Source organism: Monodelphis domestica, chromosome 4, assembly GCF_027887165.1.
Source record: "Monodelphis domestica isolate mMonDom1 chromosome 4, mMonDom1.pri, whole genome shotgun sequence".
Lineage (NCBI taxonomy): Eukaryota > Metazoa > Chordata > Mammalia > Didelphimorphia > Didelphidae > Monodelphis > Monodelphis domestica.
Genome location: NC_077230.1, coordinates 91,061,845 through 91,079,168, shown reverse-complemented (window position 1 = coordinate 91,079,168; position 17,324 = coordinate 91,061,845). Strand labels below are relative to the sequence as shown.

At 42.8% G+C, this 17,324-nt stretch overlaps 1 protein-coding gene across 2 annotated transcripts in view; it reads left to right on the top strand.

The window, feature by feature from the left end:
- The window catches only part of HEG1 (heart development protein with EGF like domains 1), a 132,894-nt gene that overhangs the window by 91,906 nt on the left and 23,664 nt on the right, over positions 1 to 17,324 (top strand). For both annotated transcript variants that reach the window (XR_008911132.1, XM_056793572.1), the window contains exons 11-13: positions 3,350 to 3,408; positions 5,053 to 5,213; positions 13,376 to 13,510. Coding sequence is in view for 1 of the 2 variants with exons in the window: in XM_056793572.1 (XP_056649550.1) it covers positions 3,350 to 3,408; positions 5,053 to 5,213; positions 13,376 to 13,510 (355 nt within the window). In the remaining variant the exon portion in view is untranslated. The remainder of the gene's footprint in view (positions 1 to 3,349; positions 3,409 to 5,052; positions 5,214 to 13,375; positions 13,511 to 17,324) is intronic.

The following is a 17,324-nucleotide window of genomic DNA, read 5'->3' as shown; positions in this document are numbered from 1 at the left end:
CATTTTGGGGTCTATTTCAAGAAGTAACTAATAAGTTCTTTCTATTTTCACTCTGCCTTCTGATTCTGGTAGTCTGAGCAGTTTTCTTTTATGATTTTAAAAAGTATGGCATATGGTTATTTTGGCCCTGATTTTCAGGGAGTCCAGTGATTTTTCAGTTTTTCTCCTTGTTTTCCAATTCAGTTTTTAAAAAAAAAACAGTAGCTACTTACATGCCATTCTAATTTCTGAGTGTTTTGAATGTATTCAACTATTTCTTATTGTCTCATTGAATCATTGAGTTCTGTTTATCACATTATGTTTTCCAAGGAGTCTATTATTTGGTTAAGATTTTCTACCTTATATTTCAGGCTATTTACCCTAAACAGTTTCTATCCTGAACAGTTTTCATTAAAAAAAAAAAAATCTTTTGTTTGACTTCTTCCAGCCACTCTTAGAATCCTTATTTCCAGGCTGTTTTCCCTCTCTGCAACTCTATTTGTCCTTGTTATGGAATTACAGTTATCTCTTACACGTTGCAGGGGTGAAGAGAGTGCGGTCCTTGCAATCTGGAAAATCCACATAAATTTTTTTGGTCCTTCCTTTGTATCAGAGAAGAAATCTGAATTTTTCTCTTTTTCTTTTATGAGGCGTTTACAGTTCCGTCTACATTTTGGGCTAAGTATGCATTTTTTAGCTTCTAAACTTTTTCTGTATGGACTCTTGACCTTTTCATGTAATCAGAAGCTTCTAAAAACTGCTCCCCAGTTCCCATTTATCTTCTTGCTCTGACCCATAATCTAGTGAAAGTCACGATGTGGAAGAGAGAACCATACTTTTTGGGCTTAGCTTTTGGGGTTCTCATAGCCCTTTTTTCTTTAGCCTTCCTTCCTGAATTGGGACTTATGGCTTGGCCTGTCTTGGGCCCCATTCAGTACTCGTGGATGGGATAGGCAGGCCTTGTTTGGTTCTCTCCCCTCTTCATCTGGACGCGCTGCCCCTGCCACTTGGAACGAGGCGGCCGAGGCCCTGGTTTCCCCCTCCGTCTCTTGGTCGTCCACCACGTGGGCTGGCTTCCGCTCCACCTCTGTCTCTCTCTCCAGCTGTCTCCAGTTACACCTTGCTGGGACAGGCCCTCCTTGGTACTGGAGGTTGGGCTAGTCTCGGGCCTCCACGGCAAGGCTCCTCGGGTCCTCCATGGGCTCTGTCTCCTGTGACGGACGATGGAGGCCCTTTCAAGATTCCTGTGCCTTCTAGCCCTGCTCAGGGACTCTTAAGGGCTGATGTGTTCCCCCATTGATGCTCTAACGGGCTGGGGCCGAGATCCCGCCGGCGCGAGGTCCTTTTACCGAACTCGCCCAAGCTGCTGCTTCTACGAGTCTCGTCCCTCTGCAGACGCCCAGGGCCTCCGGGCCTTCTTTCTGTGCTCCTCTTTGGACGCTACCGTTGCTCTCTCCGGCTGCATTTCTAGAGCCCTTTAAGGTTTGCAAGACACCTTACACACATGCTCTCGCTCTATCCACACGCCCACTCTGGGAGGTCCCCACTGCACAGATGAGGAGGAAACCGAGGCGGGCAGGGGTGAGGGACAGCTTACAAGCGTGTCGTCCTGACTAGGTTGTCCTGCCGAAGTGCTGGATTGTTTGAAGGAGCTCTAAGCTTCGCTGTGACTTTGGAGGCCTCCGGACAATCGCCAGCTTTTCACTAGCCTGTCCGCTGGTGGTAAAGGGCTAGACTTGGGGGGAAAAAGAGGCTTCCTTTTATCTAGTAGAAAAAAAGCAAAGTCCAAAAAAGATGTTATTTGCCCAAACAACACGTGCCTGGGCAATTGATTTAAAGGTAAGAGATTCTGGGCTGGCAAAGTTCCCTCTTTGAATGGAGATGGCTTCTCTGGGAACTTCTGTCTGTGTGTTTTGTTTTGTTTTGTCATGGGTTATTTGTTTTATTTTATTTTTAAACATTCTTATCTTCCATGTTGGAGTCAACACTGGGTATTGGCTCCAAGGCAGAAGAGTGGTCAGGGCTAGGCAATGGGGGTCAAGTGACTTGCCCAGGGTCACCCAGCTGGCAAGTGTCTGAGGCCAGATTTGAACCTGGGACCTCCCGTCTCTAGGCCTGGTTCTCCATCCACTGAGCTACCCAGCTGCCCCCCTGTCATGTGTTATTCTAAAGCTTCAAGTGACCTGAATCTTTCTCTCCCTCTGAGCTCCAGGTAAACCTGAGGATGTTTACTCTTCCCTTGGACTACCAAAGTCCCATTAATCCAAATTGAATGTAATTTTCCATGGAAGTCTTGTGAAAAGGACGACCCAGCCATGCATCTCTTTGTTAGGAGCCGGGCCCATTGGGTGCCGTTTACAGTGGCTTTCATTTCCCCAGGAGGGCACATCCTGTGATCAGGCAGGAGAAGGAGCCAGAAAGCCCATCATGTCCATGAAGACACTTTCCTGGGTGTAACCCAAATAAACAGCGGCCTCCGGGCCCTTTGAGACTAGGGGCTCAGGAGCCCGCCACCCCCAGGTCCTTGAGGCACTCCCAGCCCTTTGAGACTGGGGGCTCAGGAGCCTGCCACCCCCAGGTCCTTGAGGCACTCCTAGTCCTTTGAGACTGGGGGCTCAGGAGCCTGCCACCCCCAGGTCCTTGAGGCACTCCCGGCCCTTTGAGACTGGGGGCTCAGGAGCCCGCCACCCCCAGGTCCTTGAGGGACTCCCGGCCCTTTGAGACTGGGGGCTCAGGAGCCCGCCACCCCCAGGTCCTTGAGGGACTCCCGGCCCTTTGAGACTGGGGGCTCAGGAGCCCGCCACCCCCAGGTCCTTGAGGCACTCCCAGCCCTTTGAGACTGGGGGCTCAGGAGCCCGCCACCCCCAGGTCCTTGAGGCACTCCCAGCCCTTTGAGACTGGGGGCTCAGGAGCCTGCCACCCCCAGGTCCTTGAGGCACTCCCGGCCCTTTGAGACTGGGGGCTCAGGAGCCCGCCACCCCCAGGTCCTTGAGGGACTCCCGGCCCTTTGAGACTGGGGGCTCAGGAGCCCGCCACCCCCAGGTCCTTGAGGGACTCCCGGCCCTTTGAGACTGGGGGCTCAGGAGCCCGCCACTCTGGCGTCTCAGGGGCACCCCCGAGCGTCACTGCCTGTTGAGATATTTCCCATTGATGTCCTCTCCACTTTTCTCCTTTGTACTCCAGGAACAATAGGGCCAGAGGGGAAGAAACTCCCTTGAAAGGAAGAGAAATAAAACAGAAATATGGGGTTTTCTTCCACGCAAAGGTCTTGACCTCAGAAAGCTCCTCTTCTGGATCGCCCTGAAGAGGAAACTGATGGTAGGTCCGGACGCTTTGTGCCTGGCACTTACCTGCCCGCTCTCTTTTCCAGCTAAACGTGTCTCTTTCAAGGCTGCCCGGTTATGCCAGATCTACTGTCCAAGCTGTCAGGTAAGCACAGCACTTACAACCACCTTAAAAAGCCGCCTCTAGTGATACGGGAAGGCGCCCTTAGCCAGCCACCCTCACGGAGGGAGGAGTCCACAAGGGGACACATTGCACGTTTCTTAGACTTTTTCAGTGGGTCTTTCTGCCATGTTTTCCCTTTTCAAAAAAATACAAGTTGCTATATTGGATGGCTCTCTGGGAAGGAAGAGGGGAGGGTACTAGGGGATAATCATGACGGCAGAAGAGACATCAACCACATTTATGCTTTTCATTTTCTTTTCTTTTTCATTTTTATCATCATGCAAACACACTTTCATGCCGGTCACTGTTGAAAGAGCACACTCCTACCTAACCAACACCCCCAAAGAAAACCATAAATACACCCACATGAAAGGCAGCTCCAGCAGTTCTTCCTCTGGAGGTGGACAGCATCGCCCGTCATAGGTCATTCAGGATTGTCCCAGATCAGTGCATTGATGAGTAGCCAAGACTTATATATATATATATATATATATATATATATATATTTTTTTTTTTTTTAAACCCTTACCTTCCGTCTTGGAGTCAATACTGTGTATTGGCTCCAAAGCAGAAGAGTGGTAAGGGCTAGGCAATGGGGGTCAAGTGACTTGCTGAGGGTCACACAGCTGGGAAGTGTCTGAGGCCAGATTTGAATCTAGGACCTCCCGTCTCTAGGCCTGGCTCTCAATCCACTGAGCTACCTAGCTGCCCCCAAGACTTATATTTTTTAAGCAGCTAGAAATGTTACCAATAAATGTGCAAAATGAATTTCCATGATTAAATCCACACAAAAGGGACCATGCAAAGAGTTAGTCAATATTATACGACACGATCAAAGATCTGGCAAAATGCAAAGGCCTTGCAGCTACAAAACTTCTAGACAAATGAGCTGTGAAACCAAGAACCCACGAAATTTAGTCTCCAGGCAATATACCATCAAGCCTCACCGTGTGGAGAATGCAGGGCCTGCAGTCATGAAGACTCAACTTTATGAGTTCAAAGATGGCCCCAGCTACTGACTGAACGTGTGACCCTGGGCAAATCACTTAACCCTGTTTGCCAGTACCTCATCTGTAAAATGGGCTGGAGAAAGAAATGGCAAACCACTACAGGATTTCTGCCAAGAAACCCCCAAAATGAGATCATAGAGAGTTGGACAGGATTGAAAAGTCACTTACAACAACTATATATATATTTAAACCTTTACTTTCCATCTTAGAATCAATACAGTGTATTGGTTCCAAGGCAGAAGATTGGTAAGGGCTAGGCAATGGGGGTTAAGAGACTTGCCCAGGGTCACACAATAAGGAAGTGTCTGAGGTCATATTTGAACCCAGAACCTCCCATAATAATAATAATAATAATAAATAAAATTAATTAATTAAAATAAAATAAAAATATAAATGCCCCAACAATGTTTTTTAAAATCAACTTCCAAAAAATGGGAAGGAGGAACCATAGATGAACCCCTAGTCCAGTCTCTTATGATTATATTCCTACATTTCCCTTTCTGTAAAACAAAAACAAAGAGCTTTTTGGGCAATCCCAATCATCCTTAAATGACGATTGCAAAGGATTGCTTTTGGGGGCCTCTTTGAAGTCTACGAAACGTTCCTTTCTCTCCAGGGATTCTGGCACAGTGTTTGTCTCGCTGCAGACCACCTTTTCCTTGGCATCCAATGTGACAGTGTTTGATCTGGCAGAGAGAGTACAGAAATACATCAGCACCTGCACATCTCCTCTGGAGAGCTGTCAGTTCTTAAAGTCTCTTGGCCGTATTTTTAGAGGTAAGTGTGAGAATGTTGTGCCGCCCTGGAGAAAGTCTTTGCCCACTTGTTTCCATTCCACAGCTGTTTATTAAACATCCACAGTGTATAAGGCAGTACGGCAGGTACCATGGATGCCAGGATGAACCAGATGTAGCCTCTGCCCTTAAGTTCGGTGGCACTGGTCCTGGAGTCAGGAGAGATCTGAGCTCAGATTAGCCTCATACACTTTCTAGTGACCAAACCAAGTCACTTAACCTTTGTGCCTTAGTTTCCTTTGTAAAATGATGATAAGAATAGCACCCACCTCCCAGGGTGGTATGAGGATCAAATAAGATGATGTTCGTAAAGCCACAGGGCCTGGCACATAGTAGGTACTCTATAAATGTTAGCTCTTATTCTTATTACTCCGTTGGAGCTTACAACATGGTAGAGGGACAAAAGATCAAAGTACAAAGAATTAAAATGGAATTCCAGCAGGAGAAGGATTTGGAGATCATGAGAAGGCTCTGGTGAACTGATGCCACATCAAGTACACAGATCCAGGAAAATAACATACATGATGATTCAAACTGGGTAAATCAATAGAACACCACCAGCAAAGGAAACAGGAAACTGAATTCTGGATAACACTTATGACTAAGCTTGTACTTGAAGAAGGGAAGAGAAAATTCCTTTCCTTCCTTCCTTTGCAAAGATGGAAGACTATGGATGTGGCAGGTAAATGGCTCAGTAAATAGAATGCCAGGCCTGGAGTCAGGAAAACTCAAATTCAATTCCAGCTTCAGACACTTACTAGCTGTGTGAGTCACTTCACCCTTTTTGCCTCAGTTTCCTCATCTGTCAAATGAGCTTCAGAGGGGCATGGCAAACCACTCCAGTATCTTTGCCAAGGAAACCCCAAATGGGGTCATGAAGAGTCAGACACGGGTGAAACGACTGTAAAACAATGACAGCAACAAATATGGCATATGCCATGTGCCGTCAGATTCAATAGCTGTGTTGTAGTGCTTTTCTGAATTTCTTTTTTTTCTTCCTTTTTCATTCTTTGTGACAAGGGCAGGGGAAGATGTAAGTATATATTTGGAAATGAAGCTAATATAAAAAATAAAAATTTAATTTAAAAACTAGAAAAAGGACCCTTTTATCTCAGAGCTTTGGAATGAAATCAGTGTCAGAATACTGTCCCACCCCCACTCTCAGATAAAGGAGACTTATTCCCATGACTTGCTTCTAAATATTCAAAGTGCTTTTTGTTCAGTTCACTTTACCGCAGAATTGGAGTGAGCTAAGAGGATGAAAACCAGCCCTTTATCTTCCCATCTGGTTACCAGATGCAGGAGATAAATTATGGGTATCAGCCTACAGTGGTCCATATGTTAGTAGTTTTGGGAAATCCCAAGTGGCTTGGTTGATATCTGACTCCTGAGACTGCAAAGGTTCCTTATTTAGGGACCTGGGGAACTGGCTAAATTCAGGGACAGACAAGGCCCTGGGAAGGGACAAACACTTGGCTAAACTGAGCACTGAGGACATTCAGCCTGACAGAGAATGAGTAAGAGAGTTCTAACCTTTGTGGACAGGGATGACACTCTTATTTTTATCCTGCTTGTGAGGAAATAGAAAGGTTAACCTTTTAAAAAAACATTGACAATGGAGCATTTAGGTGACTCAGTGGATTAAGACCCAGCCTAGAGATGGGAGGTCCTGGGTTCAAATCTGATCTCTGACACCTTCCTAGCTGTGTGATCCTGGACAAAGTCACTTAGCCTCCATTGCATAGCCCTTACCACTCTTCTGCCTTGGAACAAATATATAGTGTTGATTCTAAGACGGAAGGTAAGGGTTAAAAAACAAACAAAAACAAAATGTTTTTTTCTTTGCTGAATTTGCTAATGATGGGTACATTCCAATCCAACATTATTGACTCTCTGTGTTGTGCATTAGCACAATGCCTGGTATATAGTAGGTGCTTAAGAAATGCTCATTGATTGACTGACTGATTATATCATTTGTCCTGCTTATTCATGCCTTGCTAAGAAAGTCCCCAGATATTTGGATTTGTGAGAACTTACCCCACTGAGGCGGTCTGGTACTGCAGAGACAACATGGACTTTGTAGTTAGAAGACCTCAGTTCAGTTTCTACCCCTGATGTTTGTGATCTATGGGACTTTAAGCCAATCACCTGACCTTTCTGGGCCACCTTTTCCCCTCTCTACAAGATGAGGGGCTTGAGCTAAATGACTTTTTGGTTGTTTCCCATTTCTAAATCTGTGACCCTTCCTCTACTTCGCTGACAATCTAATTTTCTGAAGAACCCTACTCATTTTTAGCATCTTTCCCAGGCAATCAGGAGCAAAAGAAAGCCTGCCTTTACCTTTAACGATGAAGACCATCACATTTCCCTCTGCCTTTTCTTACTTCTCACATCTCACGTAGACAGCCTGCCTTGATTACTTTTTTGGCCTATCTTCACGATGGCCCATGAGGACTGGAGAGGAGAATTCCTCTGGCATCACCTTGCAAATCCAGTGGTTTCCCCCTGCCTGAGAGCAAAGCTAGACTGCTTTCCCAGATAGCCCTGGGAGTAGGGCCTTTCTTTCCCCCAGTGAACAAGATATTCAGAAATTTAGCTTCTAGAGATGTGCAGCTTTTTCTCTGACCAAAATCTTGAGGCTGTGGAGAGCCCCAGTGACATTATCCATCTTTGCTTTGTATTTGCTGTTGTCTTTCGGACATTCTATCCATGCTCTTTGGTATGTTATTTACATGTGTATATTTGTTTATATGCATGTTGCCTTCCCTAATAGAACGTAAGCCCCTGGAGGCCAGGGACTGACTTCTCCCAAACTGTCTCCAATCTCTCTTTCCAGGTTTATTGGGTATTTTACTTCTCTTTTCTCCACTTTCTTTTTAACTCCTTACCTTCTTTCTTAGACTGAATCCAGTGTATCCACCCCAAGACAGAAGAGCAGTGAGAACTAGGCAATGGGGGCGGGCGAAGTGGCCACACAGCTAGAGCTTCTCTCATCTGGCTCTCAATCTAGCTGTTCCCTTTGTCCACTCTTTCCTTAGGAAATAGAAATAAAGTAAAACAAAAATAAACAATAAGAATGAAATGCATATAAATAAAAAGAGAAATACTATAATAAAAACAATCCCCTGAAGTGGTTAACGCAGTCAGTCCCTGAGTGAGTTACCAGTACTGTTTTCAGCCTCTGTTTGCACGAGACACCCAGCACCCGAAAAGTCCCGCTGCTGGGAACAAGGGGCCTTTTGACAGCAAAACCCTATTATGCCTTGTTGGGGGAAACCAGTGACTCGGAAGTATCTGTGGCTATTCAGGAGTTTTCCTTTGGAACGAGTGAGGGTCACTTTGGGGATGAGGGAGGGAGAGAGGCCATGTTGACCTTCTTGTAAACTTCCACCTTAATAAAGTGAACCTGTTTGGAAATTTAAAAAATATGTCTATTTGAATATATTTGAATTCATGCTATTCAGAGTTGTAATTGAATACAAATATGGATCCTAGCATTATGGGATAAACCACAACTGGCTTCTATGCAGTGTGAACTCAAATAATTCGACTCCCTCAGCAGATTCAGAGGTGCTGTTATGCCCACTATTCTTAATATTGCAAAGCCATTTAGTTGTCTTGTCAACTGGGGCTCTTAAGGAGCCAGGCTGGTTCCATCTTGACGAGTCTTCTGCCTGATTTTCCTCATCATCCTTCCCACACACATACCCTGTGGCCCATCCCCATCATGAAGGCCATGCAGTTTCACCCTTGGACTTGCCTCTTGGGTAAGATCCAACAGGAGAAATCAATGTAACTGATTTCTGGTTGACTAGTGGGTGGGTCTGCCTGGGAAAGATCATGGAGCTTTATAAGTATATCAAAAGGTATCCATAAAAATTGGCTTACACTTGGTCCCACAGGATGCTTACTTGCTTACTTTCACGTTGCTTCCCTTCTTTGCCCCCTCGACAAGATGACTTTTCTCATTTTCCCACATGTGACTGTGCTAAGGACATTAATGAAGGTTAGGAAACACTTCCTCGTGGTCTGCATTTAGAGGGAAACTAGAAAGAGCCCATTTCTGCTTACACCTTCCGGCTCTGAATGGCTGTTGAATGAGCCTCCACCAGAGTGTATGGAGAGCAGCTAGTCCTGGGTTATTCCATGAGGCTAGAGGAGACGACTGAAAACTTCCAAAGGATATTTGTGCATGGCTGTTTAGACTTGTAATCATATAGACACATTCACTTCCCCGGTGCCAGATCCAGGGTGTTTGTCTGCAGAGATTTTTTTCCCAGTTAAGTCAGGCTTTTCCAAATAAACAAAGGAAATTCTGTCACACACACACACACACACACACACACACACACACACACACACATTCTGACTTAGAACACTTAGAACACCAACTTCCACTGTAAAGACAGGAAATTCAGAGTTAAGACCCAAAACTGTGTCCTGAATTCACCCTTATTATGACCAGGCCCAGCATCCTGATTCTGAGTTCTACCCTTGGGACTCAGAAAGAAATTGGTTTATTACAGATATCACATAAAATGTGAGATTATGATCTTTACTTTGAATTAAATCAGTTTAATTAAATAAGCATTTATTAAGTTCTTGCAATGAGAGGCAGCATGATATAATAGAAATCCCAGGAAAACCTGGGTTCAATATCTGCCTCAGACTGTCCCCAGACCCATAATGCTCTCAGACTCCATTGAAGAGTAGGTGACAGGGTGGTAGGATGAAGCCTAGAAGAAGGAGTTTCTTCATCTGGGGTTCCCTCATGCCAAGAAACCATAGAACCATTCCCTACAGCCCTTACTCTACCCACATACATGTGGCCCTGTGCTGAGCATTGGAGATGCAAAGATGAAAGATGTCATAGTCGCCTTTTGTGAAACTTGTGATCTACGAGAGGGAAATATGCACACAAGAAAGCAGAATGTGATCTTGGCAAAGGAGAGATTGAGAAAAAAGGAATTTAGGAACATTGAAGGCATGGGAGAGATCTCTCTTTGGCACCTGATCAGCTTCCAAAGAATACTGATTGATTTCTTTGGTGCTTTAGGGCTTGCAAATCTTTTTCTCCACAATGACCCCATGTGTTGGGTAGGAAAAATAGCATTATCTTCATTTATAGTTATGTCAACCAAGGCTTTGAGTATCTTGAAAAGAAAGGGACCAAGGTAAAAAATAGTTGGAAATAGAATCGACAAGGCTTGTAAAGCTGATTCAGATTAAAAGTTGGGGGCAGTGGTAGAGAAGGAGAAAAGAGAGTTAGAAAGACACTCAAGGTTTGAACTTGTGTGACTGGGAAGATGAAGGTTCCATTTGACAAAATGGAAAATTTAGGGGAAGGGGAGATTTTATGGGTAAGATGATCATAGATTTAGACTAGAAGGGATCTTATAGAATTCAATTTCTAAGAATTCAACCCCCAGGGAATTCTGTTCCTAATTTTACAGATGAGGATACTAAAAACCTTAGAAGTTAAGTGATTTGTCCAAAGTCACATAGTTGGTAAGTGTCTAAGGACCCAGATTCTTAGACTCTGAGTCTAATGACCAATCTACTATACCATGCTTCCTCCATAAAGCAAGAAGTGGAAGCAAGACAGTCAAATGGAGATATTTGACAGGCATTTTGAATTATGGGACCCCAGGTTGGGGAAAGATTGGATGTGGAATTATAAATTTAAAAACATCATTAAAACTGTGAGAGTGAATGGGGTCACCAATGGAAAAAGCATAGAAAAAGAACCAAGGAGAGGAGTCTTGGAAAGCACCCATTGTTTAAGGATGGAAGGAGGATGAGGAGGCCACAAAGGAAGCAAGAAAGCAGTCGGAGAAGTAGGATAAGAGTCAATAGAATCCAAGTAATTCTCTTTGTAAAAAAGGCCCCATTGAGTGCCACCCACCTCAGTAATTCAGAATGGCTATTAAAAGCTTCCACTAGACAGTGTGGAGAATTGCTAATTGTGGCTTATCTCATACAGCTCTATATTAAAGATTATTGAAGACTTACTTCAAAGAATATTTATCTACCGCTGTTTAGACCAGTAACAATAAAGACATATTCACCTCCTTGGTGCCAGCTCCAGGGAAGGATTTTTTTCATCCCTTAACACAAACGTTTCAAAATAAACAAAGGAAGTTCTCTTATATACACACACGTGTATGGTCTTCTGTTGTAGCACACCACCTTCCACTGAAAAACACAGGAAATTGTTTCTATAATGCCTTTTAATTGTGATAAAAACTGGTTCAAGTCATTCACAGCAGATGAGTATTGCCCGGGGTCTCAAGGACATCTGTTGATTCAATAGAAACTAGACTATGGCTTAAATGCAGCCAAACTCTTGAAATGAGGCAGCAGGTCAGAAACAAGCTAAATACAGCTTTCTTTTTGTCGATATACACAGCCTCATATCGATTACTGTGGCTAGCCACGATCATCCTTCCTTCCCAGCCACTACCTGTGTCTTGTGGCTCATCTTGAAAAATTATGTCATTCCCTCTGTCTCCCAAGTCCAGTGAGTATTCTTGACAGCAAGACACTCACTTCTTGAGTGCCCTGAATCAAAATCTATTTAAAAGAAGTGATAATGGACACAAGAACAAAAGGGAGACAGTTAAAGATAGAATATTTAGAATCAACCTTAGGAGGCAAGCCTAAGAGATCCCTTGTTCTACGTCCCTCTGCCCAATCTGCCCAATCTAATTTCTTCCTGGCATCATCAAGACATTATTCTTCAGTTCCCTGAGAATTTGGTGTTCTTGCTTTTTTTTTTTTTAGCCTTAGCTAAGTGTCTGCAGCCCTTGATGTGGGGGGGTGGGTGGGTTCTCTTTGATCTTGTTCTTTTCTAACCCAAGAAAAATTTGTCTTAGACACATCAGGAAAAAACAGAGGCATCCTTTTAGCCACAAACAAATGAACCATATGCCATTTAGCACATAGGCACAGAAGACATTATATAATTTCAATAGCTATATTATATTATGTTATTATGTTCAGTAGCTATATTATAATAACAATGATGTTTAGATCCCTGCATTGGGGAAGAATAGGAAGAAAGTTTATTATAATATTCTCTTCTGTGCATATACTTTTTTGATTCTGGATATATTTTCTGTAGAGAGATGCGTGTGTGCTTTTAATATATTGAAATGAGGGGCTAGTAGAAGGGAATTTTAGCAGGAGACAAGTGGGAGTCTTGTAGAGAATTGAAGAGAAGCTTGAAGAGAATATGAGCTCCTTAGTGACTTCTTTATTTTTAAAAATATTTAATGTTTTATTGATGTTCTTTCTTTTTATATCACTGGTACTTCCCAGTGATTCTCTTTCCTCCCACTAGACCCCTTAAATAAGTACAGTCAAGCAAAACAAATTGGCTTATTGGCCCTGTCTCATTCCACACCTGCAATCCACAGCCTTTTTGCCAGGAGTTAATCCTCTGAAGTAATGATTGGACAGTGCAGTGATCAGAATTCCAAAGTCTTTCAGCCTTGTTTTCCTTTACATTATTGTGGTTTCAAGCATTTATCTCTGCAACAATCCATACAAATCTCCCCATCCTTAATGATTTCTGGAAACTGCTCACAAACAAATATAGCCAAGTGTCTCCACATGTTATACAAGACTATTTTAAGTCTAAGTTATTGTCATTCAGTCATTTCAGTTGAGTCCCACTCTTCATGACCCCATTTGAGGTCTACTTAGCAAAGATATAGGAGTGGTTTGCCATTTCCTTCTCCTGCTCATTTTACAGACGAGGAAACAAAAGTAAACAGGATTCAGTGACTTCCCTAGGGTCACACAGCTAGTAAATGTCTGAGGCAAGATTTGAACTTAGGAGTCTAAGTCACTCTGCCACCTAACTGCCCCACATCTCTGTTAATTCTTCTTAAAATGATGATGTTGTGGGTAGCTAGATTGCTCAGTGGATAGAGTCAGATCTACAGATGGGAGGTCCTGGGTTCACATCTGTCCTCAGATACTTCCTAGCTGGGGCAAATGACTTAACCCCCATTGTCTAGCTCTTACCACTCTTCTGCCTTAGAACCAATACATATTCTAAGAATGGAAGGTAAAAGTTTTTAAAAAATGATATTTTAAAGGTTGTTTTGTCCCACCGATATTTTGTTTTTCTTTTATCAGCTGGTAGTTTATGTAAAAAGAAAAGTCCAGAATGTGACAAAGAGACCTCCATCTGCACCGATTTGGAAGGTGTTGCCCTGTGTCAGTGCAAGTCTGGGTACTTCCAGTTTAACAAGATGGATCATTCCTGTCGAGGTATGGTTCTTGACCCAAACAGACTGGCTGGGAGGTGTTCTGTGTAATGTTTCAGTGATGGTTGAAACACTCTCTTTGGAAATCTCCCTATGAATATCCCAGGGCTTTAGGGTTAACGATTAAGAACTCAGGGTTATCACTTTGTGCTAATATCAGGCTGGTGTATATTGTCTTATTGCAATAATATTTTCTATCATCCATGCCCACTATGTCTGCTGACTGAATGAAAGGGAAAAACAGGACACTGTGAGGAACACCTGTGGCAAAAAGAAAAAAGGCCATTTATTTTAAAGGTTGGACAAAACCAGGGCTGGACTTATTTTTTTTTAAATTGAGGAAGCAAAAGAAGGTCTTTGTTTTAATTTAAATTATATTAATATATTAATATTATGTATACTATTATAATAACATACAATAGTATGTTAATAATTAATGACATAACATGTTATAATATAACACTAACATATTGTATGCATTAATATAATATATAATAATTATGTATTCTATTATATAATATATTAATAAAAATAAAAGCCATCAGGCCTGTTATCCAGTGGTAAAATATGAATTTTAGTCTCTTTTGGTGAGTTAAATTAAAAATGAATGAATGAATTTTTTAGTTAAAATTTTAATTAAAATTTTTTAATTAAAAATTTTTAATTAAAAAAATTAGTGATTCCTTTGTGCCTTGTTTTGAATAAGTAGATTATATATAAAGATTTCCTAACGGGTAGATCAACAGAAGTTTAACTCAACCAGGCTTGAGATAACCTTTGATTTGAAGTGAAGTGATCATCTCTGGGAGCTGGATCACTGATGATAAGGATAATGATATAATAACAATAATGGGAGCCATTGTGGTATAGATGAAGAGATATCTGGCTTTGGTGTCATGAAGAACCACTGTTCCAGGACTTCTCCCAGGGACTTGCTATGTGACCCCGAGCAGGGCGTTTAACAACCGAGTACCACAACTCCCTTTCGGAAGGGCTCTCAGACTCAGAATATTTCAATCTGTTCCAGAGCAGAGCTGAGATGGCTTTTGCTGTTCAGGAAAGGCAGCCAGAGCTGCTCTGTATGTGGTCCTTCTTGTTGTGTTTGTGCATAGGACCCTTTTTAGTGGTTAGAAATGATCTCTTCCTTCCAGGGCTGGAATCTGCAGGGACCCATTTTGGATAGGGTACACCTGAAGGAAGAATGGGAATGCCAACAGATTCTCCTAATAGGAAGCTGGCTCAGGTTTAGGAAGGGAGAGGGTCAAGTGGATCCAGTGTTGGTCCAGGAGTCAGGAAGACTCAAGTTTGAATCCTGGGCAAAGTCACTAGACCTTTCTTAGCCTCGATTTCCTCATCTGCAAAACAGGAGCAGCAATAGCCCTATCTTATACTTTGCAGACCCTAAAGCCCTCTAGAACATATACTAGTTATTATTACTACATGGGATGTGTGGCTGGTTTATAATTGCATCCTGTGCCAGCCACTGTTTTTCAGCACCTGTGGCATGTGGGCATTCTATTTCCCACCAGCTAAATAAAGAGCTGTACAAGCTACGGGAGGAAAAAGAAGGGCAGAGGGGGGCAGAGGTTCTGTTGGATGACAGACAGGCAAGACTTCCTTTTCCTAGTTCATCTGGCTTCATAAAAAAGCATTTCCTGTCCTATCTAGAAAGGCTGGTTTGGGCAGCAGGCTCTATTGTGCCCTGTTTCAGATAGTAAGTTGACTTTTACTGAACCCTCTCTGCCTGCTGAGATGGGCTGGAGGAAGTGTGGAGGAAGGACGACCCCCTCCCCTGGGGGGATCTGAAGTTTGGTTCTGTTACTAGTGTCCATTGTTAGCCCTTTCTGACAGCATCGTTGACCATTCCTGTTCCGGTTTTGATCCCGGTCAGCCTTAACTGTTTCCTTCCATCTTAAATCAGCTCTCCTCCAATCTCACGGATCAGAAGTTGGCCCCAGTGGTCACCGAGCAGTCATAGAATTACTGGTATTTCTAAAAAGCAGGAGCAGGCAACTTTGCAGAAGTGTGGAGGATGGGAGAGATGCAGGGGAAGAGAGGGCTTGTGTGAAACCTCCACCAACTTCTTGACTTGCTGCCAAAGCAATGGATGTCCCTGGAGGAACATCTTTAGTCGATAGTTATTAAATCTGCAGTCATCCTGTGATAATATTGTTCACTAATGGAATGCCAAGATCAGGACTGCTAAAGCCCAGCCCAGGGGAAGAGCCTTTCAGCAGTACTTCGGATGGATTACTAGTGACATCTTCTGGCCATCTCTGTGGGCATTTCCAAAGAATCTCCTCCTCACGTTGGGGCTTGGAGATTGTTCCGAAGGGATGGTCAAAAGACTTCCCAAGTCAGGAGAATTTAAAATAAAGTGTCTAAGTGTTTTAGAAGTTTTACTTAAAATTCAAGTGCCAGCCTCACTAATTCTGTGTGATCCTTATTGTTTTTTCCTTGCTGAATGTTTTTTTTCAGACCTAAAGGGTGATGGCATAAACAGATTAGGGGAGCATAGAAAAAATATTCATCCTTTATGGATGAGGGAAAACTTCATGGCCAAATAAGAGACAGAGAGGATGACAGGGTCTGAAATAAATATTTCTTTTTGGAAAAAGTTATTTTATTTTTTGGAAATTTTATTTAATTACTTAATTTAGAATATTTTTCCATGGTTACATGAATCATGTTCTTTCTCTCCCCTTCTCCAACCCCACTCCCATAGCTGATGTGCTATTCCACTGGGTTTCACATGTGCCATTGATCAAGACCTATTTCCATATTATTGATATTTGCACTAGGGTGATCCTTAGAGTCAACATCCCCAATCCTATCCCCATCAACTCATGTGATCAAGCAATTGTTTTCCTTCTGTGTTTCTACTCCCACAGTTCTTTCTTTGGATGTGGATAGCATCCCTTCTCTTGAGTCCCTCAGAATTGTTCTGGATCATTGCATTGCTGCTAGTAGAGAAGTCCATTACATTTGATTGTACCGCAGTGTATCAGTCTCTGTGTACAATGTTCTCCTGGTTCTGCTCCTCTCACTCTGCATGAATTCCTGGAAGTTGTTCCAGTTCACATGGAATCCCTCCAGTTCATTATTCCTTTTAGCACAATAGTATTCCATCACCAACAGATACCACAATTTGTTCAGCCATTCACCAACTGAAGGGCATCCCCTCGTTTTCCAGTTTTTTGCCACCACAAAGAGTGCAGCTATGAATATTCTTGTACAAGTCTTTTTCCTTATTATCTCTTTGGGGTACAAACCCAGCAGTGGTCTCAAAGGTCAGGCAGTCTTTTAGTATCCTTTGGGCATATGCCACTGGATGGACCTCTATAGGCATAGTTCAAAATTGCTATCCAGAATGGTTGGATTAGATAATTTTGATTACATGAAATGAAAGGTTTTACACAGACAAAACCAATGCAGCTAAAATTAGAAACTGGGGCAAAATCTTTATAGAAAGTTTCTGGTAAAGGTCTTATTTCTCAAAGATAAAGGGTACCGAGTCAAATTTATAAAAATAAGAGCCATTCTACAACTGATAAATGGTCAAAGGATGTGAATGGGCATGTTTTAATAGAAATCAAAGCTATCAATAGTCATATAAAATGCTTCTAAATCCTAAATAGAGAAATGCACTTTAAAATAACTTAGGTACTACCTCACACCAGTTAGAAATGATAAATGCTGGAGGGGTTGTGGGAAAATAGGTACATCAGTGAGTGTGTTGTTGTTGGAGTTATGAACTGGTCCAGCCATTTTGGAGAACAATTTGGAACTATGTCCCCCAAATTATTAAACTATATATA